Consider the following 24,410-nt stretch of genomic DNA (forward strand, 5'->3'; position numbering starts at 1 on the left):
TAGCCATAACTTTCTTCAGATCATTGTTTGAGAAAGGTTTAGCAGCAAGCACTATCACTACGACCAAATCAGCTCTCAAAAAGATCTTCCAGTTTGGTTTTAGCATAAATCTTATGGATTCGTACTTTACCTCCATACCAAAAGCTTTTGCTAGATTAAGACCATCAACGAGACCTAAATCAGTCTCTGTTTTTAAATGTCCTCAAACTGGCCTTGGACATTAACAATGACTCTTGCAATTATATATCTCTCCTGAGGAAAACCATATTTTTACTAAGTTTAGCCTCAAGGGAACCGGGTCACATTGAGTTCCTCCCCTCAGGGGAAGTCCTCTTATCCCCAGATCGCCACTTTCTAGCCAAAAATGAAGATCCACAGGACAGATGGTCCTCGTGGAAAATCCTACCACTACCTCAAGACCTCTCTCTTTGTCCTGTCAACTCATTAAGAGCCTACCTAGGTAGAAAAACTCTGTACCACCTTCCTTCCTAATGAACAATGGACCTGAAGACTTAAATCTCCCTAAAAGGGATCAGGCAACAAATTTTATATTTCAATAAACAGGCCAACCCAGAGTCCTTTCCTCGGGCCCACGATGTTAGGGCAGTGGCCACATCTAATAACTATTTCCAACATACGAATTTTGACGATGTTAAGAAATATACAGGCTGGAAATCTCAGTTTTCAAACAACCTACCTAAAACCCTTGGAAGCCCTCAAATTTCCAGCAGTGGCAGCTGGAAACAGTTTCTCCTGACTCTTAATTCTTATAACTTTCTTGTAGCCTTCCCTTCTGCCTGCCCCATTGCACCCTTACTTAGTTTAGTCGCCTCTATGTAATTGTGTTACCTTGAGTATTGCTGTTATGTTAATCATTCTCGTTTGAGATTCAGTTCCATTGTTTATGTATAAGTCAACTTGTTATCCTGTCTTATGCCTACCCTGCATATATTTTGCTTGTTTGGTAGGCTAATTAATTTTAAGTTCTAACCCATGTTTAAGGGTTCATAATATTAACTTTTAATTGTAAGACTGTAATTTAAGTTGATCATTATACTATTAACCTTACAGGTGTTTGTTTTTACCTTCTTAATTATCTGTACTGTCCCTCAAGCTTGGTGTTTAGCATTCTCTGGTATTATTTCACAAGGGTGACACAGGTTAAGCCCAGAAAGGGATTTTGACGAAAGAAAAATCTAATTTCTGGCAACGACCTGTGTCGCCCTGTGAAACCCCACCCTGTAGTTAGATTGTCCTCACCCAGCTTACCCCAAGCTTGGAGGCTATCTTCAGGAATGACGTCACAGGCGCTCACGGTAGTAGTAGAGGGTACCGGGAGCTGTAGCACGGCTCCTCCGTAGTTGGGGGTTTTGTTGAAGGAAGAAGCTAAATGGCAAGGGACCTCTGGTAGTGATTCCACTCGCTCCTTTACTATACACACACTTCTATTAGAGGTGAGCGAGCCATTTAACTTGGCATTATAGTTTCTTTTTTCTCAAGGATGAATAGCAATATTTATACCTAAGAAGTAGTATCAAAGGAACCATTTCACAGGGCAACACAGGTGGTTGCCCAGAAATAGATTTTTCCTTCGTCAAAATCCCTTTTAGAAAAATTTTCACAAATGAGCGATACCATTACACAAACTTGACCCTAGTTTGATTAGAACATTCAGTTAAATAATTGAACAGCAAAAACACTCAAATTACACTCAACATGAAGATATTTTGATTTAGTACTGCAATCTAAGAAACATTCTAACCATTCAAAGTAATCGCAAGTCATTATTACAAGACAGGCAGGTACCTCAGTTTTAGGATAAGCCATGTCTAGTTTACTTAAAATTTTTTTGCTGAATTGAAAGTATTCTGCATGTAATGAATTCAAGGAGATGAGGTTCTCAAGTTCAGGGACATATATAAGCAGTATTTGTTACCAACACATGCAAAGCTACTGTAGCAGTTGCTAATCCACTTTCAATGAATAAAGCAAGCCAAGACAGCACTTTGCTTTTTACACCACAGAATCACCTACACATTTCAAGACCCACTGTATGTTACTGGTTTACAATGCAGCTGAACTAGGCAGATTCCTCCAAGACTAAAATTATCATTTGCACTGTATATATAGTAACTAAATTATCACTTACCAGTTATGATCTGGTTTGATGATTTTAATACCAATTTGTCCATAAAGTTATTGAAGTCTTGAGCACCAGCAAAGATACCAGCTGCAGAATTGGCACTGCCTTTAATTACCAACCTACCCACTGTTACATCACTCCCTATCTCCACCTTATCTTTGTCAGTAATAATGGCACCACTCTGAAGCTGAAAGATTAACTTATATTAATATCAAACATGGCACATTTTGAAACTTTGAAAATCACCAAATGATTGTGATGCTACCAATAAATTTCTTACCTCTTTAAGATTGCATCCATCAAGAACATAATGATCAGACACCAGACCATCCAAGAGATTTACATCTTGCGTAAAAGTCACTGTACCAGACACCTGATGAACAATATTTAATATTTAAAAGTGAAAACCATGAAAACTTGACATCTTAACCCTTTCATCAAGAATTAAACCCATAAAGCATCCTGACTTACTTACATTTCCCACCATATCAACAAGAAGAATAGAAGCCATATCAACTCCATCAATGACAGGTGCAAATAAAGCCTCTGGAAAAATTGAAGGAATGGATTAAAAATTTTTTACAAGGAGTTTATTCACTATTCATACAGCAAATTTTACAAGTACTTACTAGCATTCACATCTTGGTTGAATGTGTAATAGGCACTTATAATTTGCTCTCCAGAGCGTGTGAAAATTCTAGAGGCTAGAAGATCAATATTAATCCCATTGATTGTAGAAGGATTAAAGTCTCCCACTATATCAACACCTTGTGTAAAGATCTTGCGTCCACTGATCAAACCACTGTAATCCAAGGTCACAACCTGCAAGATACAATTCATCAGGATATGTACACAAGTTTAATACAGCAATTACCAAAATCATTAAAAACTTACATTATTGAGATGCTCTGTCCAATTCTTTCCATTTACAGTCTCCAATGTCAATCCTCCTAAGAATTCCACATTGCGATCTACCAATAATCTGCCATCAATAACTTGAGGGACTGCAGAATTCTTCAACAGGACTCTTGATTGTAGCTCATTAATGTTAACGCCATCCACATCTCCACTCACATACAACTCTTTCACTGTAAGAAGAAAATCATTGTTCTGCATCAAAGTTATCAGTCCAAAAAAGGGATTTTGACAAAGGCAAAATACTTCTGGGCAAGGACCAGTGTTGCCCAGTGAAATATGATATAGTTATGATACAATAAAGTTCATACATACTTACTGGCAGATATATACATAGCTAAGACTCCGTCGTCCCCGACAGAAATTCAAATTTCGCGCCACTCGCTACAGGTAGGTCAGGTGATCTACCAGCCTGCCCTGGGCGCAGGACCAGGAACCATCCCCGTTTTCTATCATATTTTCTCTCTTCCACCTGTCTCCTGTGGGGAGGCTGGGTGGGCCTTTAATTGTATATATCTGCCAGGTAAGTATGTATGAAACTTTGTATCATAACAATATCATTTTCATACAATCAACTTACCTGTCAGATATATACATAGCTGATTGGCACCCTTCGGTGAGGGTAAGAGACAGCTACTATATGGAATAGACAGGTAAACAACATATGTTGTAGGTATAAATAAAACTTGGTTCCTACCTGATAGGTGGTAGACTTCGTGGGTGTTTGCCCAGTAGTCTGCATCACCTCAAGAAACTTTAGCGAGATATGTGATCTATGGCCAAGAGTTCTTGTGGGTCTGCCGATGGGGTCTTATCCACTTACTCGGCAGAGCCTAAAAGGACTTTGTCAATGGGTGCTGATCCACTTATATGACAATACACCTTATGAAGGAGCACACAACCAATCCCGACCACCTGATCCTAACCATATGTTAGAACTAAGGATTGTTACGAGTTATCCCCGAACTCGTCACAACAACCGTAACTCAAAAACCACTACGCACACATACATAATTTTCAAAAAAAAATTATACCCAACTAATTGGATATGACAAGAATTCTCTTACTGAACAACATAGACGGCCGCCCGTGCGAGCCTAAGTCCTCCATTGTTCGAAGAGACTCTCGACCATATCCAAAAAGAAGAACAGTATATACATTTAAGGATTGGTGTCGGCTCCCGTACCCAGAATCGTATCTGCCGATACGATAGGACCTAGAGAAAAACACTTCTCATACGTCACACGTACGTCTTTCAAGTAATGAGATGCAAATACTGAGTTGCATCTCCAATATGTCGTATCAATGATGTTTTTAAGCGACATATTCTTATAAAACGAGAGAGACGTCGCAACCGCTCTTACTTCATGAGCTTTTACTCTCAGTAGATGTAACTGTTCGTCAGGACAGACCTTATGAGCGTCCGTAATGACGTTTCTTACAAAGAACGCCAGAGCATTCTTGGACATCAGTCTTGTGGGGTCTTTTACCGCGCACCAAAGACCTTGTCTAGAGCCTCCCAACGGACGCTTTCTCTGAAGGTAGAACTTCAGCGCTCTAACAGGGCATAGAGACCTCTCTGCTTCTCTGCCTACGAGACTCGACATTCCTTTGACTTCGAATGACTTAGGCCAAGGATTCGTGGGATTCTCCTTTTTCGCTAAAAACAGGTCTTAAACGAGCAAATAGCCGAGTCTCCCTTGAATCCTACTTTATCCTGCAGAGCTTGTAATTCACTAATTCTCTTTGCCGTAGCTAAAGATAATAGGAATAGGCATTTTCTAGTTATGTCTCTAAACGATGCCAGATGAGGAGGTTCGAATCTATCCGATGACAGATATTGAGGACTACGTCCAGGTTCCAGTTCGGAGGTGCTGGTTCCTTAGACTTTGAAGTCTCAAAGATCTTATGAGATCGTGGAGATCTTTGTTATTTGCCAGATCTAATCCTCTGTTCCTGAATACAGCCGAGAGCATACTTCTGTATCCCTTTATTGTGGATACGGCTAGATGAGATTTTACTCTCAGGAATAGCAAGAAATCAGCAATTTCCGCTATAGAGGTAGAGGAGGAGGACAACTTCTTGGCTCTACACCACCTTCTAAATACCTCCCACTTCGACTGGTATACTTTCGTAGTGGAGGTTCTGCGTGCTCTCGCGATCGCGCTTGCCACTTCGCGAGAAAAGCCTCTCGCTCTGACAAGTCTTTCGATAGTCGAAAGGCAGTCAGAGCGAGAGCGGGGAGGTTTTTGATGGTACCTCTTGAAGTGTGGTTGTCCGAGAAGAATCCGTCCTTCTTGGTAGGGATCTTGGAAAGTCTACGATCCACTCTACCACCTCCGTGAACCAATCCTGGGCCGGCCAAAAGGGGCTATTAACGTCATCCTCGTCTCCTTTGACGCCACAAACTTTTTCATTACTAACCCCAGGATTTTGAATGGGGGAAAAGCATAAACGTCTACTCGAGACCAATTTAGCAGGAAGGCGTCTACCATAAGTGCTCTTGGATCTTCCACGACCGAGCAAAACACTGGGAGCCTTTTTGAAATGAATGTTGCGAAGAGATCCACATGAGGAGCCCCACAGAGACCAGAGATCGAGACACACTCCCTCGTGTAGAGTCCATTCTGTATGAAGGACCTGGTTCCTCCTGCTGAGCCTGTCCGCCCTCACATTCTTTACTCCTTGTACGAACCTTGTCAGTAGGGAGATATTCTGTGAGACGTTCCAAAGTAATAGGTCTCTCGTCAGCTCGTAAAGGAACGAGGAGTGCGTCCCTCCCTGTTTCCGAATGTAGGCAAGTGCGGTGGTGTTGTCCACATTTACTTGCACTACCTTGTTTGATACCAGAGGTTCTAGGCTCTTCAAAGCCAGATGTACGGCGAAGAGCTCTTTGCAGTTTATGTGCCAAGTCACCTGTGCTGGTTCCCAGGTGCCTGACACCTCTTCTGAGCCTAATGTCGCTCCCCAACCTCTCTCCGACGCGTCGGAGAACAACACTAGGTCTGGGTTCTGTGTTCTTAGAGAGATCCCTTTGTTCTCTTCCAGAGGGAGCAACCACCATTGTAGGTGTGACTTTGTCTCCATTGGAATGGGAAAAACGTCCGACAGTTGTCCGGTTTTCCAGCTCCAAGACCTCTTGAGGAAGAATTGAAGCGGACGTACATGTAGTCTTCCTAGAGGGAAGAATTGTTGTAGCGAGGAAAGCGTCCCAGAAGGCTCAACCATTCCCTCGCTGACGTTTGTTCCTTCTCTAAGAAGAGAGAGACTATTCGCAAACCTTTTGCGATTCTCTCTTGCGAAGGAAAAACTCGAAAACCCCGAGAATCCATCCGAATCCCCAGATAGACTAGGTCTTGTCTGGGGGTCAGCTGAGACTTCTCGAGGTTCACGAGCAATCCCAACGCTTTGATCAAATCTAGAGTTAACATTAGGTCCTCCAAGCACTGTCTCTCTGATCTGGCCCTGATGAGCCAGTCGTCCAGATACAGAGATATTTTTACTCCTTTGAGGTGAAGAACCTCGCCACATTCTTCATCAGGCTTGTGAAGACCTGAGGAGCTGTGGACAGGCCGAAACACAAGGCTCTGAACTGAAAGATCCTTCCCCCCGTCATGAAACGGAGGTACTTCTTCGATGAAGGGTGGATCGGGACATTAAAGTAGGCGTCCTGGAGATCTAGAGACACCATCCAATCTCCTTGTCGTAATGACGCTAGGACTGAAGCAGAAGTCTCCATGGAGAACTTCTCCTTCTGAACAAATTTGTTCAGAGAGCTGACGTCCAGTACTGGTCTCCAGCCTCCCGAGGCTTTCGCCACTAGAAAAAGGCGATTGTAAAACCCCGGGGAGTTTTGATCCAGTACTAGTTCTATCGCTCTCTTGTCCCACATTTGTTCCACCATCGATCGAAGAGTATCCCTCAGCACAGGGTCCTTGTACTTGGCTGATAGTTCCCTTGGTATTGACGTTAGGGGAGGAGTGTTCAGGAAAGGGATACGATATCCCTTCCTTATGATAGTCAATGAAGACGCGTCTGCGTCTATCAGTGTCCAGGCCTCCACGAATCCCAGGAGCCTGGCACCTACTGGTGCTTGGAGGAGATGTTTCATTTTCCCTTTTAAAGGGACGAAAGGCAGACCTACCTCTCTTCTCCGGAGCCTTCCTTCTTGCGGGAGGTCTGGAGGTCGGACCACCTCGAAAGGGCTGCATTGATGTACTAGGTCCTTTCTTGTCAGATGCAGAAACAGGTTTCTTCTTCCTAGCTGACTGCGTCAGAAGATCCTGAGTCGCCTTCTCAGTTAAAGAGTGAGCAACGTCCTTCACTAAACTGAGAAGGGAACAAAAAGTCAGAAAGAGGCGAATACAGTAGAGCTGCCCTCTGAGCATGCGAGACTGCCTTTGTTAAGAAGGCGCCATACACCGTCCTTTTCTTTAAAAGACCTGCTCCAAATAATGAAGAGATTTCAAAAGATCCATCCTGTACCGCTTTGTCAATGCAAGACAAAATGCATAACAGGGCTTCCGGTTCGATTCCTTCCGAATCATGGGCTTTCTTGGACATCACCCCAAGGGACCAATCTAAGAAGTTGAAGACTTCCAATACATGAAAGAGTCCCTTGAGGAGATGATCCAGTTCTGAAATACCCCACGTAATTCGTGCTGAATTGAGACTTTGTCGACGAAGCGTCAACTAAAGTCGAAAAATCTGCCTCTGTTGTAGAAGGGAGAGCGATTACCCATAATTCTCACCCGTCTTATACCATATGCCTCTTTTCCCAGCTAATCTTGCTGGAGGCATGCAAAAGACTGTCCTGACTAAGTCTTTCTTAGACTTCATCCATGAGTCTAAGGCGTGTAATGCCCTCTTCATCGAGATGGTGGGTTTCATTTTTAGAAAAGACGAAGGCTTCTTCGTCTTAGCACTGGAAAAGAGCGAGCGTGAGAAGGAGGAGCAGCAGGAGTCAACTCGTCTCCATACTCCTCAAGAAACAGGGTAGTCAAAACCTTATAGTTGGACAGACCCTCTCTTCCATGATATTCATCATCCGAGTTTTCCTCCAACTCGGGATCTATCTGAGTCTCCGTTCTCCTTTCTGAACTTTCCTCTTCTGGAGGAGACAAATCCTAATAGGAGAGGGGCTAAGGGAATGATTATCTCCTTCCTCTTTCCCGCTCTAAAAGACTTGGAAGGCGTCACAAGCTCCGGCTTCTCTTGAACTTTAGAAGACGCCTTGTATGACGCTTCCCGTTCTCCGAGCGTCCTGGCTGACGTCTCTTGCTGACGTCTTGATGACGCTTCGCGCCTGGAAGACGCTCCGCTCTCTAAAGGCGTCCTACTTGGCGTCACAATATTGGACGGAGCGTCACGTCTAAGATCCGCTTTCAATGACGCTTCACTTCTAAAAGACGTCTTACGTTTCTCTGGCTTTACGAAACTCTCGTAAGCCCCCGTTCTAGCTCTCGAACTCGAAGCTTCTGCAAGACGTTTAGCAGTTTCATGTCTGTCTGACGCTTCTCTTTGAGCAGGTGAGAGAGGACGAGACTTCTTAATTGGAAGCGTCACGTCCTTCCGACGGGGCGCTAAAACTCCCACAAGAGATGACAGTTGTTCCTGAACTGCCATAATTATCTTTCTTGACGCTTCTCCCACGTCTAGTGCATGACGCCTTTCGTCATCACTCGGGGAAGAAGAATGAAGGGGTACTTCCTCGCAAGCGTCAGGTGACGCTGACGCCACCTTCGCTTTCTTAATAGCAGACGGAGCGTCATCTGAGAAGCGCTCTGGGCTCGAATCTATGTCAGGCTTCATATGACACTTCAGCGGTCTCGACAAGTTCGACTCCTTCCACCCTCGTTTAGGTGAGGGAGAGGGAGAGGACGAGAAACACTCGCGAAAGACGCTTTTTCTATAGCGCCCTTGAGCCGCCTGCCATGAAGCAGAGCTAGCTGAAGGGACGTCTGACCGTTGGGGATTCCCCACGACCTCCTTAAGGCTTTCGACTTTCCTTCTCCTCTGGCATGGGAGCTTGGAAGAGGTCTAGGCCTGGGAGCGTCGCAGGGACGATCAAACGCCCCCTCCACAACACTGGGAGAACTCACTTCACTGAAATGCTCACTATCACTAGCCTTACCTTTGGAGTCAGCCATCTTGGACTTCATGTCTCTAATAGTAGCTTTCAGATTGGCGATTTCCGATGCCGAATCCGAAAAAGCACTCTGAGAATGAGATATATAGGGAGAATCCACATCAGTAGGATTAGAATTATCCGTGAAAGGCTCAATAGGCCTTGAACTCACACCTTTCAGCCGTCTAACTCTATCCCTCTCTAACTTCTTCAAATAAGAAGTTAAAGTCTTCCACTCTTTCTGCATTCAATCCCTCGCATTCCTTACAAGTATTAATAGCAGAACACTGAACCCCCCTACATTTACGGCATACAGTGTGAGGATCAACCGAAGCTTTCGGTATCCTCACCCTGCAGCCTACATTCACACACATTCTCACACTCACATTAGAATCAGACAATCTGAGAAAAATCCAAAAGAGTTATTCCAAAAACAGTCCACAGTAGCGAATGCCAAAACACGATCCAAATAAGTCACCAAAAAGCCGAAAAACGTTGATCAAAGGTTGAAAATGAATCCAAGTCAGGAGGTAATAACAACAATGTTGATACCACCGGCGACAGAGAAAATATGATAGAAAACGGGGATGGTTCCTGGTCCTGCCGCCCAGGGCGGGCCGGTGGATCACCTGACCTACCTGTGGCGAGTGGCGCGAAATTTGGATTTCTGTCGGGGACGACGGAGTCTTAGCTATGTATATATCTGACAGGTAAGTTGATTGTATGAAAACTTCCTTTAGTGGATATTTCTAAGGTAAAATATTGCTATAATTACCAGAGAAAAAACTAGTAGTCATGCCAGAATAGACTGGCTCGCTCACCCTTAATAAAGGTGTTGGTATGGTATCTGGGGCGAGTGGAAGCCACTACCAGAGGTCCCTTGCCATTTAGGTTCTCCCTTCCTCAATATCCCTCGTCTACCGAGGAGCCAATGCAAGGCCCCGCTACCCGCTACGACGACGACTAGCCCCATTGTTTTCATTCCTGTAGATAGTACCCAAGCTGGGCCAAGAGAGGGGTGTGGAAGAAAAAGCCGGGTGGGATTTCACTGGGCGACACAGGTCCTTGCCCAGAAATAGATTTTTCCTTCGTCAAAATCCCTTTTCTGGGCTCAGCCTGTGTCGCTCCGTGAATAGTGCCAGAGAATTGGCTCTACCAGCTTGGAAAATGTTGATAGTTAAAATTACAGGTGAATTAAAACTCAATTAGAGTTAATTACTATAATGTAAATAGATCACAAACAACAATTACAATTGTTCTAGAGTTTCAATGATCCTTAAACTAACTTATCTACATAGCGAGGTTAAATAACCTACAGAGATTCAAATAACACACATCAGTAATAAACCATCACAATGGAAATCAGACCCAGATACATGCATATATACAATACAAATGATACATATATACAAAGTGCTATCCAAGGTAAATTATGAACCTGGTAACAACAGAGGTACAGCTAGAATGCTAGTGAGGCAGGTAGGAGAGAGGAATGTAAGAGATATAGGCTATATAACTATACTAATTATGCAGTGTCAGGGGAAACTGTTTCCGGCTGCCACTGCTGGAAGTTTTAAGGCCTCTCAAGAATTCAAGTAGTGGCGCTTAAATACGGTCCGAGATTTCCAGCCTGTGTACTTCTTAAGATCGTCAAAATTCATATGTTGAAAATAATTAATGGAGGGCTACTGCCCTAACATCATGTGCCCTCTGAAAGGATTCCAGGTTAGCTTGTTTTATAAAATATAAAATCTGTTTAATCGCTTTTAGGGAAATAGTTCCGCCTTTTTCCCTAATGAACAGGGGGCCTGAAGATATCAGGGTAGTCCTATTTAAATAAGCTCTTAGAGCATTAACTGGACAAAGGGATGGATCCTGAGGAAGTGGAACAATCTTCCATGGGGCCCATCTATCTTGTGGGTCCTCATTTTTTGCTAGAAACTGACGATCTAGTGATAGAAGTAGTTCTCCTGTAGGGAGAAATTCAATATGATCCGATTCCCTAGAGGGGGCCGACAGTTCAGAAATTCTGGCACCTGAGGCTAAACTTATTAGGAATAATGTTTTCCTTAAGAGGGTTATATAATTACACGAGTCATTATTAGTGTCAGAAGCCAATTTAAGGACATCGTTTAAGAACCATGAGACCGTCCTGGGTCAAGTACAAATCTGTTAGATCAATATTAAAACCAAATTGGAAGATTGTACTAGCTGCAATACCTTTCTCTAACAAGGTTCTGAAAAAGGTTATAGCCAGATTCGTGGACATGGTTTGTGCATCAGTCCTTTAAAAATATAGCTAGTTTCTTAACTGCCGAGTCATATTGACGCAAGGTCGATTCTCATTTGTCAGATTCTAAGAACAGGATGTTCTGAGGATCTATGTTAGCATCTTTCTGAGCTGCAAACTTCATTAAGTCCATAAAGTTGGGGCTTTCCGAATTCTTGAGGAAGCGGACAGTCCACGTTTGAACCAACAGAAGTCAGTTTGGGATTGGGAATCCGTTGAGGCCGGAGTCCTAATTTCAATAGTAGAGGGAACCAATTGCTCTTGAGCCAATTGGGGGCTATCAGTGCAATGTGACCCTTGAAGGTCCTGAGCTTGTTCAAGACTTTCAGAAGCAGATTCACTGGAGGAAAAAGGTAAATTCTCTTCCATACATTCCAATCTATAGCCATAGCATCCGTGGTGTAGGCCAGAGGGTCCAGGTTGGGAGCCACATAACAAGGGAGTCTGTGGTTCGACTCTGTGGCAAAGAGATCCATCTTAAGTCCTGGTACCTGTTGACAGATCCATCTGAATGACTGTCCAGTGTCCACTCAAGATTCTAGCGGGACGGAACGTGATAGGGCGTCTGCCACCACGTTCCTGACTCCTGCTAGGCGAGTGGCTGACAGGTGCCATTTGTTCTTGTCTGCTAAGGCAAATAGGGCTATCATGACATGGTTCACGTGGCTCGATTTGGAGCCACCCCTGTTTATGCAGTGGAATACTACTGCACTGTCCAATACCAACTTGATATGAGACTTCTTGGCTGGTCATAGCCTTTTCAGGGTAGAAACACTGCCATAGCTTCCAGTACATTGATGTGCAGCTGGCGGAATGTTAGAGACCAGGTTCCCTGTACCTTTTTGTACTGAGAGTACCCGCCCCAGCTGCTTAAAGAGGCGTCTGTGTGGACTACTAGGGCTGGCGGAAGAAACTGCAAGGGTATTGTCTTTGACAGATTCTTGATTTCCGTCCAAGGGCGGAGCCTCTTGCGTAAGATTACTGGAATGAGAGCCATTTTGTCTCGGCATCTCCGGTTTGCTTTTGATGGCCAAACCCGGTTTATATCCTTTTGTTTGGCTTTCAGCAGAACGTCCGTTACCGATGCAAATTTGAGTGATCCTAGGATTCTTTCCTGGTTCCTCTGGGACGTCTGCTTGTTTTAGAGAAATTGCCTTGTGGCCTTGGGTATTTCTCCTCTCTCCAACGGCGGAATTGATAGAGTATGAGAGTTCAAGTCCCATTGGATTCCTAACCACTGGAAGCGTGACTCCGGTTTTAGTCGAGACTTTTTGTTTATTTGGAATCCTAAATGTTCCAGGAACTGAATTACCTTGACCGTCGCCTAGTGGCATTCTTCGACAGTTGTGGCCCATGCGAGCCAATCGTCCAGATAGCCTACTAACATTATTCCCAGAGTTCTTAACTCCTGTACTACTGTTTACGCCAACTTGGTGAATATTCTGGGCGCTATGTTGAGTCCAAATGGCATTACTCTGAAGGAGTAAGCCTTCTTTCCTAGTTTGAAGCCTAGGAATAGACGGAAGTGTCTTAATATTGGAACATGATAGTAGGCATCTGTAAGACCTATAGAGGTGGTGACGGCCCCATTGGGGAAGTAAGGTCCGCACCTGTGAAACTGTCAGCATTCGAAACTTGTCGCAATGAATGAATGAGTGTAGATGGGACAAGTATAGAATTATTCTTAATTTGTTTTGAGTCTTTCTTTGGCACGCTGAACAAGCGCCCTTGAAACTAAGTTTCTGACTTGATACTACCCTCTTTTGAAGTTCTTGGGTATACTCTACCAACTCTGCGGTTTGTTTTTGGTAAAAGGTGTCGGATGGAGGACCTTGAAGCCAAATTCCACCCCAGACCTTTGGTCACAATGCTCTGTGCCCAATTGCTGAACCCCCACCGATGTTGGTAGAGGTACAGCCTCCCTCCTACCTGGGGATTTTCACTGGCTTACTGACAGGCGACCACCTCGTGCTCCCCAAAAGCCCTTGCCCCGGTTGGTGGCTCTTCCGGCGCCCCAGTGACGGGAGGGACCTCTAGCTCTGCTGCCCCTAGCAAACTATTGTACAGCTGAAAGGACTGCGATTCATAGGTCGCATTGAAGGCCGGAGAGACTGCATAAGAGGTCTAAGCCTGGGCTTGTGCTGGTTGTGTCAACAGCACAAACTGCTGTTGCGGCTGTGCCTTGGAGGTTGACGGTTGAGGTACTTGGGGTACCGGAACCACCTGCATTAGTGTGTTGGGGAGCCTGGAAGGGCTGGAACTTCCTAGGCCTCTTTTTTATTTGGGATTTGATCCAGTAGATTCAGGCTTTCGTTTAGGCAAGTCCCCCCAACGAAGCTTCACACACTGATTTACCCTAGCCGCTTTGAACAGAACCTCATTCACAGCGGTGGCGGGGAAGAGGTCCGTGCCCCATATGGATGGGGCAATCAGTTTATTTGGTTCATGGCGGATAGTAGCTTCCGCCAGAACATGTTTCCAACAGTTACGCCGTGCTACCATAAAATCATACAAGTCTCACTGCATTGTATGCAGTAGGGACTTAGTCATGATTTTAAATAGCATCTCTTGTCCATAGATAAAAGAAGCCATTTCGGTCATCGTTAGCGAACCGAGGGACCTGCTGAGCCTCATCCTAGCGTCGTACTCCGCTTGAATTAGGGCATCAGACAGTCTGGGCAACCTCTCGCTGTACAGCGTGTTACCGCATTCCGGCTTGAGTTTGCCTACTGAAAAAGTGACAGGAGCATCAGAGTCAAATTCCTCTGCGCCAGGGAACAGAAGGGAAGTCTGTTCCGTCTCTCTGAGACGAGGCATAGGCTCATCTTTCAGGACTGCCTGGGCTGTTGCCTCCAACACCTTTGAGATGAATGGCAACGAGTGTCCTCATTCACCGTGAACATTGTAAATGGGCTCTTGAATGCTGTAACTTTTGTATTCACGCATTCCCATTCATAAAGGTTCCGGCGCCAAGCTTGTTGAGCTTGGTCCCGGGGGAGGATTACAGTTTCCTTTGGGACTTTATCCTCCCTGCTCATGGCGGCATCCGTTAGACTGACATAGCCAGAGAAGGGGGGTTGGAACTCAAGTCCTCTAGCCTTTGAGTTCCACAACCCTCAATGGACTGTTCGGTTTGAACGGGAGGTAGGTTAGAAGATTACGGCATCAGCAAAGCCCGAGTTGCCTGACCGGGCTGTACTTCCCCTGCTGCCATACTTCCTCTGAGACCGGACATCATGTTCTAGGCTACTATCCTCTCCGACAAGGATTGGATAGTCTGTCCTGAAGCTTCCAGCGTAGTTGACAGCTGGGTCAGCATTTCCTGGAACTTGGTCTGGACCAAGTCCCCGACCATGTTGCCCATCCGCTGCATAATGTTGTCCAAGAACGTATCAAAGTCAGAGGAGGAAGGCTGGGCCTTCTCCTTGGGAACCTTGGTCCTCTACCTCTTTGGTGGGAGAGGGACTTTAGGCTTGAGCGACCCGGGGTTATGAGCCGGTGACGTAGAGGCAAGCTTGGTTCATAGACCTCTTCGGCAGGGACTTCTGCTTAGACTTGAAGTCTTCTTACTTTTAACTTTGGGAATCGCCGCTAAGGACTTCGGTCTAACCGATTGCGGTCTATCGGCGAACCCCTGGAAGGAAGTGGTAGTAGAAGGAGAAGACAAAGACGGGCTCAAGGAAAACCCTTGAGCCCCTAGCAAACCCTGCCTCGCTACCATTCTTACCGTTGTCCATGTCGTCTACTGCCATGGGCTCGCAGTCCAGGTTGAGGGCTGCTACTTCCCCCGCTACTTCTTCTGCGATGCCTTCCTCCGTGAGAGCTGCAACTGCCTCCTGGATCCTGGCGATCATAGGGGCGGCCACTTCCAGATCCACCATAGATCCCTTCTTCACCCCTGGGAAGATAAGGGTGGCCATGTCCTGGGCCACGACGTAAGGTTGGCCCTTGGCGGAGAAGCGACCGAAACCGCCAACCCATACCTTCAGGGTGGACAGGGCGGCTTCCCGGACTACTTGCGTTCCCTGTAAGTAGGGCTATTATTAAAACTTAACACTAGAAAAGACTTAACCTAGTATCAAAGTGTACATTACAGTATATTGATTCTCATTATATCATATGAGGAGGCCGGAGAGTTACATACCCCGGAGGCGGCTTTGCTGACTAAAGCGTAGCAGATGGCGCAGTTCTCATGGTGCCAAACCACGTAGTCCTCCATGCAAACTGCGCAGCCGGCATGGGCCCGGCAGACCACATGCCTGCAGGGTTCCTGGAGAACTGCGTAGCACCCATCCTCCAGACAACAGGTAACCTGTAAGTCAAATGATACACTAGTATCATCAACAACCTTTCTGATTAGGTCCGTGGTTGTGCGGTATGCTAATGCTGTCTGAGTAACTCCGGTGTCAGCATATATCATGCAAGATAACATATCACTCTGCTGCTACTAGCTCCGGCGCCCCGTGTATGTTTATAGGAACATCGTAGGCAGATAATGGGAACAGATTGCACTGTAGCTCCGGCGACGCAGGAGCTATAAAATCAGACTGATTAAGTGGATTCAATCTGTCCTCCATATGCCGGAGTGAGGGATAAACCAAATCAGACAGGGTGAAGAGCAAGCCGTAACAGGGTGGAATGGTTAAATACCAGACGGAGTTGGGTACTCCACCAGGTAAGGAACATAATAGAAAGAGTTTGTCGTGTGTAATAAAATATGCATGCAACAAAAATCCCAAGGATAGGTGGGAGCCTTCACATATCTAATGAAGCAATGCTATCCCGTGGTCGGGTCCGGCGTGTGCCGGAGTCCTGAGGCCGCCACAGCGGGGTGGGGAAGGGTGGGCTTTTTTAGGTAGTGAGAGGGATACCCTACCTAGTGGGTGGAGGAGTCCCCCACTCTCCCACGCCTGGTGGCCAACCATGGCTTGGTCAAGCAAGGTACCCCCCCTTCCTACCACCAGCAGCGCGGCAGAGTACGGCAGGCCTGTTCACAGAGTGTACCCCCCAGTGTGTTCCTTCCATTCCCTCCCCCTCAGGGACTCTGATGGGAGCGAGTCGTCACTCCACTGAAGTGGGTGAGCTAGGGGAGGGAGGTGGGGAGAGCTGGGAGGGGTCTATAGCATTGTGGCTCGTACATGATCGGCTGGGGGGACACTCAGCCGGGTGAACAGTCACGCGGTGAGAGAGGCCAGTCGATCTAAGAAGGCCTAGGCCAACTAGGTGCCGGCTATAGGGGAACACAAACATCCTGTCCTAACCGGGGGGAAGGAGCAAAATAAAGGGGAGAGAGAAAAGGTCCTTGAGAAAATAGGTTAAGCGAAATCAAATTACGGAAATGCTAGCCTAGAAACTCAAGAGCGGCTTAGCCTAGATGCCGTAACGAATAATCAAGGGGCAAGCGGCCAGGGTGGCTCAAGGACTGAGTGCTACGAAGGAACTAGTTCTTCGTAAGGCAAACAAGGCAATAGATCTTATCTTACTGATAAACAAGGTTGATATAACAACCTCCATGCAAGAAAGGAAAGCGAGCGCCACGACCGAAAGCATGCGGTTCGGAAGTAGGCTATCCCCCGTGAACTGACAAAAAACACAAAACATGGCAAATGCATCTTAAATAAATAAGAGTACTGCAGAGGCGCAATCGAGACCAATTAGTATGGGAGACCAATTGGTGCAAGAAAGCAAGGAATCATCACGCGGCTGGCGAGCCAAGAGGACGGCACGGGACCAGCACGCACATGTTACCGTCTGTACATATAACCTAAGATAAAAAGGCATAAAATGTCAAAAACAGTCTCAAAATGATCCCAAACAATAAATGTAGTACTTAACTTGGATGCAGAAGCTTGAAGGGCCATGTTGACAATGAAAGAAATCCAAAATAGCCAAAAACACAGCACAAGGAAAAAACACGTGTGGTGTGAGCGGTGCTATCGAAAGGAATGAAAACAATGGCGCTAGTCGTAGTAGTAGTGGGTAGCGGGGCCTTGCATCGGCTCCTCAGTAGACGAGGGATATTGAGGAAGGGACAACATAAATGGCAAGGGACCTCTGGTAGTGGCTTCCACTCGCCCCAGATACCATACCGAAACCTTTATTAAAGGTGAGTGAGCAATATTTTACCTTAGAAATATCCACTAAGGGAAGTATTTCACGGAGCGACACAGGCTGAGCCCAGAAACCACTTTTATTGCAGTTTGAAACTGAATTATCAACAGAATTTAGGCCAGTGCTGAAAGGGAAATTGGAATTAAAAGTTTTGAAGTAGTATCAGGAGCAAATAATTAAGAAAATATGGCCAGAGGTACAGTAAAAGGAATGAAAGGGGGGTTGCAGCAAAGGGATGCTGCAAAGATCTTTTAAGTAATGCCTAAAGTGTACCAGAAGTGTACCAGAGAGGTGCACTAACAGCACTGCCCCTCTACAGAGTTCTGCCAATAAGTATCCCTTAAATTACTCAAATTATTTCCCAGGACTACTCTCTGCAGACACCATCGATACAAACTTGGTCTGACAATGTAATGTCAAATCAACATCTGACAGCTTAAGAGGCCGATAGACACAGATTCCCAAACTGATAAGACTATGGGATACATGGACATTCTACTCCAAAACATTAAAGTAATGAATTTAAAATAGAATGGAATGGAATAAAGAATTAGGCCGATGGCCGAGCACTGGGACCTTTGAAATCACTCAGTGCTGATATGGAAATTTAGAGTAGGTACGTTGAAAATATTTAACAGGAGGCAAACCTAGCAGTTGCAACATGAAAGTGTCATTAGGAGAGGATCGATAGCAAGATTGAATTAATATGGAGGTTGGAAGGGGTTGCAGCTAGGGTTTATTTTTTGTTTGTATGGTGTTTTTATGTTGCAATGAACCAGTAGTTATCCAGCAAAGGGACCAACTGCTTTACGTGACTTATGACCCACAAAGAGAACTTCTAATCACCATAAATACACATCTCTGACCCCTCAATGTAATGCCCGAGATTTGAACTCTTGGCCACCAAGGTGGCAGGCCAAAACCAAACCAACCACACCACTGAGGCGCATGGTTGTAGCTAGGGCCGAAAGAACACTGCAAAAAACCTTTAGTAATGCCTACAGGGCATTACATTATGGACGAGTAATGACAGTTTATATTTGACAATGCCTCCAAGGGTTGTGTGAGAGAGAGAGAGAGAGAGAGAGAGAGAGAGAGAGAGAGAGAGAAGAAGGGAGAGACGAAAGAGTACGAGAGAGAGAGAGAGAGAGAGAGAGAGAGAGAGAGAAAGAGGGTCCAGTCATGGTGAGGTTGGGAACTTTGTAGCGAGTTTCGGTGCGAGTGGTGGTTGGGGCAGTGTTGTGGGTTGTTGTGCTAGGGTAAGTTGAGTGGTTGTGTTCTTTTGGGCTGTTGGTATTTGCCTGCACAGTGATTTGTCATTGTTAAGTTGTTGTGGGTCTCTGTTGGTTGCTTTTGTTTGCATATCGGCGGTGGTTGTGTGTCTGCTAGCCTATATCCAGTGGACAGCACAGCATAGCAGAGGTTCTGGAGCCAGAGGAGTAAAAGTTTGTGTTCGGTATTTCATGGAACCAACTGTCCTGCTGGTAAAAAGTAACGTAAAGGGGAAAGTTTGGCTGTGGGGAATTTTGTCAGCTTGTACAATTAATATAACTCTGGGGAGTTTGCTAGCTTTTTTCCCTTAGCTTCAATTCCACCACAACATTTCATGTACATATATGGTACATGCGCCATGTATATTTCATGTACATACATGGTACATGCATCATAAATTTCATGTACATACATGGTACAGCACCATGTACATGAAATGTACATAGTACATGAACAATGTACATTTCAGCATTCCTCTATTACCAACCATAGAAGAAAACTCCAAACTCCTTACCATTGACCTGGCCTGTAAACTGCAAACCGCCACCGCCAGTTATAATTGCATCTTCATCGAACAGCACTAAATCCGCTGCTGCTGCTGCTACATCAAGGCCATTCAAAGTTTTCACAGTCAGGTCCCCATTCATTTCCAGTTCTGTTATGGTAGTCTTGGACAAGAAGGTCAAGTGACCTATAAAAAAAGAAAAATAAAGATAAATCATCTTCCTTAATATAATCAATATTTTGCTCCCATGCCATATCACTACCTCCAGCAGAAGTTTTCAAAGAATAAGAAAATAAACTAAAGACTATTAAAAGATCTTAAGCCATACCTTTATGAGGTATAGTCTGATCTAGTCTCAACAGGTCTTTTGTGATATCAATTCCATTCAATTTTCCACCAAGATCAAGGTCTCCAATAATGGTTACCTTCCCTGAGAAAGTCTGCAATGAAAAAAAATGTAATTAAGACCTGGTTTATTCTGTCACATTCAAAAATATTTTTCAAAACCCTCAAGTTAAAGTTTAACTGTAATTATTTTGTATTGAACTGTAATTATTATATCTAAATACAATCTGATATTACATACTTTCTGTCCGGTTATAGTCTGCTGACCAGTAAGAGTAACTACTTTCTTTGCAAATTCTGAAACATCTATGCCATCAACAGTCTTGCCTGGATCTAATACTATGTTTCCTTGCACTTCAACATTACCCTGAAATTAAATATGTATTATTGAAATAAAATATAAATTGATAAGATTCAATATGGTATCTGCATATAACCTACAAGTTCAAAACAACATTAGCTCACCTGGAATGTATAGCTCCCAGTGATTACTTCATTTCCAAAGTTGTGTAGATAGTCTGACAAACTGCGACCATTCAGCGTTGATGCAGAAAGTGGCCCACTTTAAGTAGTCATAAAACTTAATTAGTTTAGTCCATATACATAAAAAAATTTATAATTTTAAACTTTCACCTTATGATATTACAATACAATCCATAATGCATGTTTTGATTCACAAAACCATATCAAATTTGTAATAATTTTGCCCCACTTTTGTCTTTTGCACTAATTTCTAGTCTCGGCATTGGCACTTTTTCAGCTCTTTAAACTAATCACATGCCCTAACCATGTCTCTACTTCCACATCTCTCCCAATAAGAACTAACTGCACTTTCGAGCCTTCCCACCAATAATTAACCAACCACCAAAACTACAGAATTTTCAACCTCATTTTAGTTTACTACAGCAGCCGAAGTACTTTCGAGTTCCACAAGTTCATAAGCAGAAAACTTCGCCAGTAGTCTGGTAGTCTTTCCCAATCACATGAGCTAATGCTACTACATACAGGCATATCTTGTAGCCCTCTATTTATATTGCTGCAAGGTTAACTACCTCAATTTATTGTCTAATTAACAATTTATTTCTTTTGCCATTACCTAGTGCTAACAAGTTAATTCTCAAATTAAACTTACTCTAAAAACACCTAGACTACTTCAACAAGTAGAAAACCCTAAACACCACTCAACCAAATAAAATATTTTAAATCTATGACTGGGTTTGCAGTTCATTAGTGAATTACAATAATTTCCAAAAACTAAATGAAATACTAACGCCAACTAACAACAACTACAGTGTAAACTATCAATGGATTTTGCTTCACTTAAGTTATTGTTTATTTGGATGGTGTTTTTACATTGCATGGAACTAGTGGTTATTCAGCAACAGACTCAACAGCTTTAAGAGACTTCTGAACCACGTCAAAAGAGAGATGTGCATTTCTGGTGATAGAAGTTCAAATGCCTCGATGGAATGCACAAGAATCGAACTCTCTGCCACCGAGGTGGGAAGTCAAGACCATACCGCTCATGCCACCGAGGTGCTCTTTAAAAGTTATGGCATACATTTTAGTATCGTGCAATTTCACCAGTCTACAAAATTTACCATGACCTTCTATTGTCTATTCTCTTGCAGCATACAAGGTTCTAAACTTTCATAATAATGACATAGGCTACGTGTAATACCCACCTATTATTACGAGTTTGTTGGTTATGGTTTTGCTTTAGTTCGAAATTTATCCCTACTGCAGCTCTACTGGTCTTAACTGGTCTCTCCATGACTTACCCATCACACAACAGCATTACTCACCCACTCTTCCCTCTTTCCCAAAGTTCAACACCTCACACCACCATCTGCTACATTCAGCAGCGGTGCACAATTTCCCCATACACTTTTCCCAAAACAACCACAACCCCATGTTGACAGTTAAGTTTAAATTTTCAGTTTCTCCTCTCAATACTACCCTCCTAGAAATTTCCAACAGCTCTTGAGATTCTAATTCAGCACTACTTACTCCCAGGGGACCACCTCTCTGCCCTCTGTAGCTTCTTCCATTATAATAAACTGTCTGCCCTCTGTACCTTCTTCCATTGTAATAAACTTGTAAGTTCTGCTCCTTGATAGATACAAACATTTTTTCTGGTGCACCTGCCAAGGTCTTTCTGATCTAGTGTTAGGGTACAGTTGCAACATTACTAGGTTAATACATAAACACAGTATTAGTTACCGTGCGCTTTTATTTTGCCAATATAAACTATTATGCCATACCTTTCCAATGGTCACAGTTCTGTCATATTCTCTTCCTATCTATGGTAGTTTGTTAGGTGCCTCTGTAAATGAATGGCATATTTGCTAGAGCCAGACTGACACATTTAATAATCACCAGTTTCATCCAGCTGATATTCAGTTATGAACTCATAGCATGCTTGTTAAATCTATAATTTACAGAGTTCACTCCCTTTCCCATTGTACACCTTTACTATAGAGCTCTTCTCCAATTCCTCTGGTCTTATTTTTTGTCAATTGTCCATATATTGCCAAAGGCTCGTGGATTACCAGCTGTGTTCTTTTATTTTTACTCTAGATTGTCTGGTGGTTTTTCAATTCTTTCTTTCTGAAGGGCCTTTAAATCTCACAACTGTGATTATCTCTGTAGGCCCTATTATGTATTTAGTTCATGTTTATGATATACTATGGTGTTTTTACGTTGCATGGAGCTAGTGGTTATTAAGTAATGGGACCGGCAGCTTTAAGAGAGACTTCTGAACCACATCAAGAGAACTTTTATCACCAGAAATACAAATTCTCAACCTCAATGGAATGCCCAAGAATCTAACTCACGGCCACAAAGGTGGTATGCCAACACCATAACTACCACACCACTGAGGGGCTCTTTAGTTCATGTTCTTCATTCAAGCATCCTGAAAATAGTTTGAATCCTAATTTTTTTAATTTAATTTTTTTCTTTTACATACATATTTCACCTTTACCACTTTCCTACCACAGATACACTGAATATTTCCTCCTTACTACTGATTCCATTCCTTCAATGTCTTTGTTCCAACTCAAAATTTACTAAACCCCTTTTTACCTTTATAGATATTTAACCTTGAAGCAAAGTCTCCTGTCGGGGTACTTTTAAAGGCTCTTCTCTTCAATAATATTTCCTAATTTCACCATACAATTGACTATACATAAATCACACACTCCCACTCAACATTACCACAGCTACTTTTTCTATGCCTTCATTCTGAGGTTTCCACAACACTTTCTGGTAATATGCAGTCACCACTCATTTATTTTGTTAGTTCACAGATTTTTAACCTTTTGACTAGCTCTTTCATCTTTCTATCCTCCATTATCAAATTGGTTTGCACCAGTTTTTGTCCTCTTAAGGCATGTCCACACGATCGGGCCTGATCGGCGGACCTCCCCTCTAACAGGCACACTTGACGGGCAAACTGAGCAAAATCACCATGGTGCCGCCCAATGGCTTGAGCTTCGACCCTGGCAGACGTAAGTTAACCATATACATTTCTTTTACAGAGTCATTCTTTCCACCATATTTTCTTTTTCTTCTTTTTCATCACACACAAAGCAATTATCATGCTACACAATATCATCATCTTGGCGATATGGCACCATGTTCATCGTACCGCACTGAACATTACTGGCATCGTCGGGCATGCCCACCTATCCATCGCCTCACCCGTGTGGACAACATTCACGGGTAAGCCTGCCAGAATTTGCCCATCAACCCCGGAGCACGCCGATCAGGCCCGCTCGTGTGGACAGGCCATTAGGCAAGCCTCACCTGGTTTAAGATTAAATATTTATTGGAGAAACTCAAAAGAACTATATAACTTTAGCAACTTCAATCCCCTGACTTTAGTTAAATTCTAATGCTCTCCATCTCTTTCTATGCTAGCCTTACACTCAACATTCTCTACACTGACTATCCATTCTTTTGTGGGATAAACATATCCTCCTACCAGTATTATATCTGACTAGGGCACTTGTCAATATTTTCCCCATACATGTATATATTTCTTGTTTTTTTTTACAGATGTTAAGGCAAGGCATTCATTACTGATTCCTTAATAATCTTCAATAATTTGTCCTTTTGTTTGTCACACTATCATCTGCCATTCCATCCTTGACTAATTAGCCCAATCAATTTTGTCTGGCCTTACCCAAACTACAGTATTTACATCTCTCTGCATTACTACAATAAAACCTGATTTTGTCCCAACTCCTCAATACCTAAACTCTGAATGCAATTATCAAATTTGTTTCTTGTTAGCATTACAACCACTTCCCTGCTCCACACTTACATTTATAGTGCCTACTCTTTATGAAAAGTCTAGTCTTGACTTCCACAAAGATTTAGAAACTTGACAAGCTCTTGTCCCAAGGTTTCCCCAAAGATTTAGAAATTCTCTTTACAAGCTCTTGTTCAAAGAGCAGTGTGAAGTTTCTAATTCTCTTCCAAAAGAAAAACAAACCCCCCTTATTTTTGTAAATCCTGGGAGGGAAAAATATCCTGGAAAGGAATTTTACTTGTAGATGCAAGAGGGCAGTGGAGGGAAGGACCACATCTTAAGAGGGTGTGAAAAAAACTAAGAACCACTGAAATTTAGTACGCTTCTCCAAAGGCTACCCAATACATAACTAAAAAGTATTGAGTAGCCTTTGGAGACAAGTAT

At 43.7% G+C, this 24,410-nt stretch overlaps 1 protein-coding gene across 1 annotated transcript in view; it reads right to left on the reverse strand.

Moving 5' to 3' along the window:
* The window catches only part of LOC135219519 (uncharacterized), a 189,724-nt gene that overhangs the window by 48,339 nt on the left and 116,975 nt on the right, over positions 1–24,410 (reverse strand). Inside the window, exons 21-29 of the mRNA XM_064256349.1 lie at positions 20,174–20,270; positions 19,950–20,075; positions 19,692–19,803; positions 19,373–19,549; positions 3,038–3,231; positions 2,773–2,965; positions 2,619–2,689; positions 2,424–2,516; positions 2,150–2,330 (exon numbers count right to left, since the gene is read on the reverse strand). Coding sequence (XP_064112419.1) covers positions 2,150–2,330; positions 2,424–2,516; positions 2,619–2,689; positions 2,773–2,965; positions 3,038–3,231; positions 19,373–19,549; positions 19,692–19,803; positions 19,950–20,075; positions 20,174–20,270 — 1,244 coding nt within the window. The remainder of the gene's footprint in view (positions 1–2,149; positions 2,331–2,423; positions 2,517–2,618; positions 2,690–2,772; positions 2,966–3,037; positions 3,232–19,372; positions 19,550–19,691; positions 19,804–19,949; positions 20,076–20,173; positions 20,271–24,410) is intronic.

The sequence above is a fragment of the Macrobrachium nipponense genome, chromosome 1, assembly GCF_015104395.2.
Source record: "Macrobrachium nipponense isolate FS-2020 chromosome 1, ASM1510439v2, whole genome shotgun sequence".
Lineage (NCBI taxonomy): Eukaryota > Metazoa > Arthropoda > Malacostraca > Decapoda > Palaemonidae > Macrobrachium > Macrobrachium nipponense.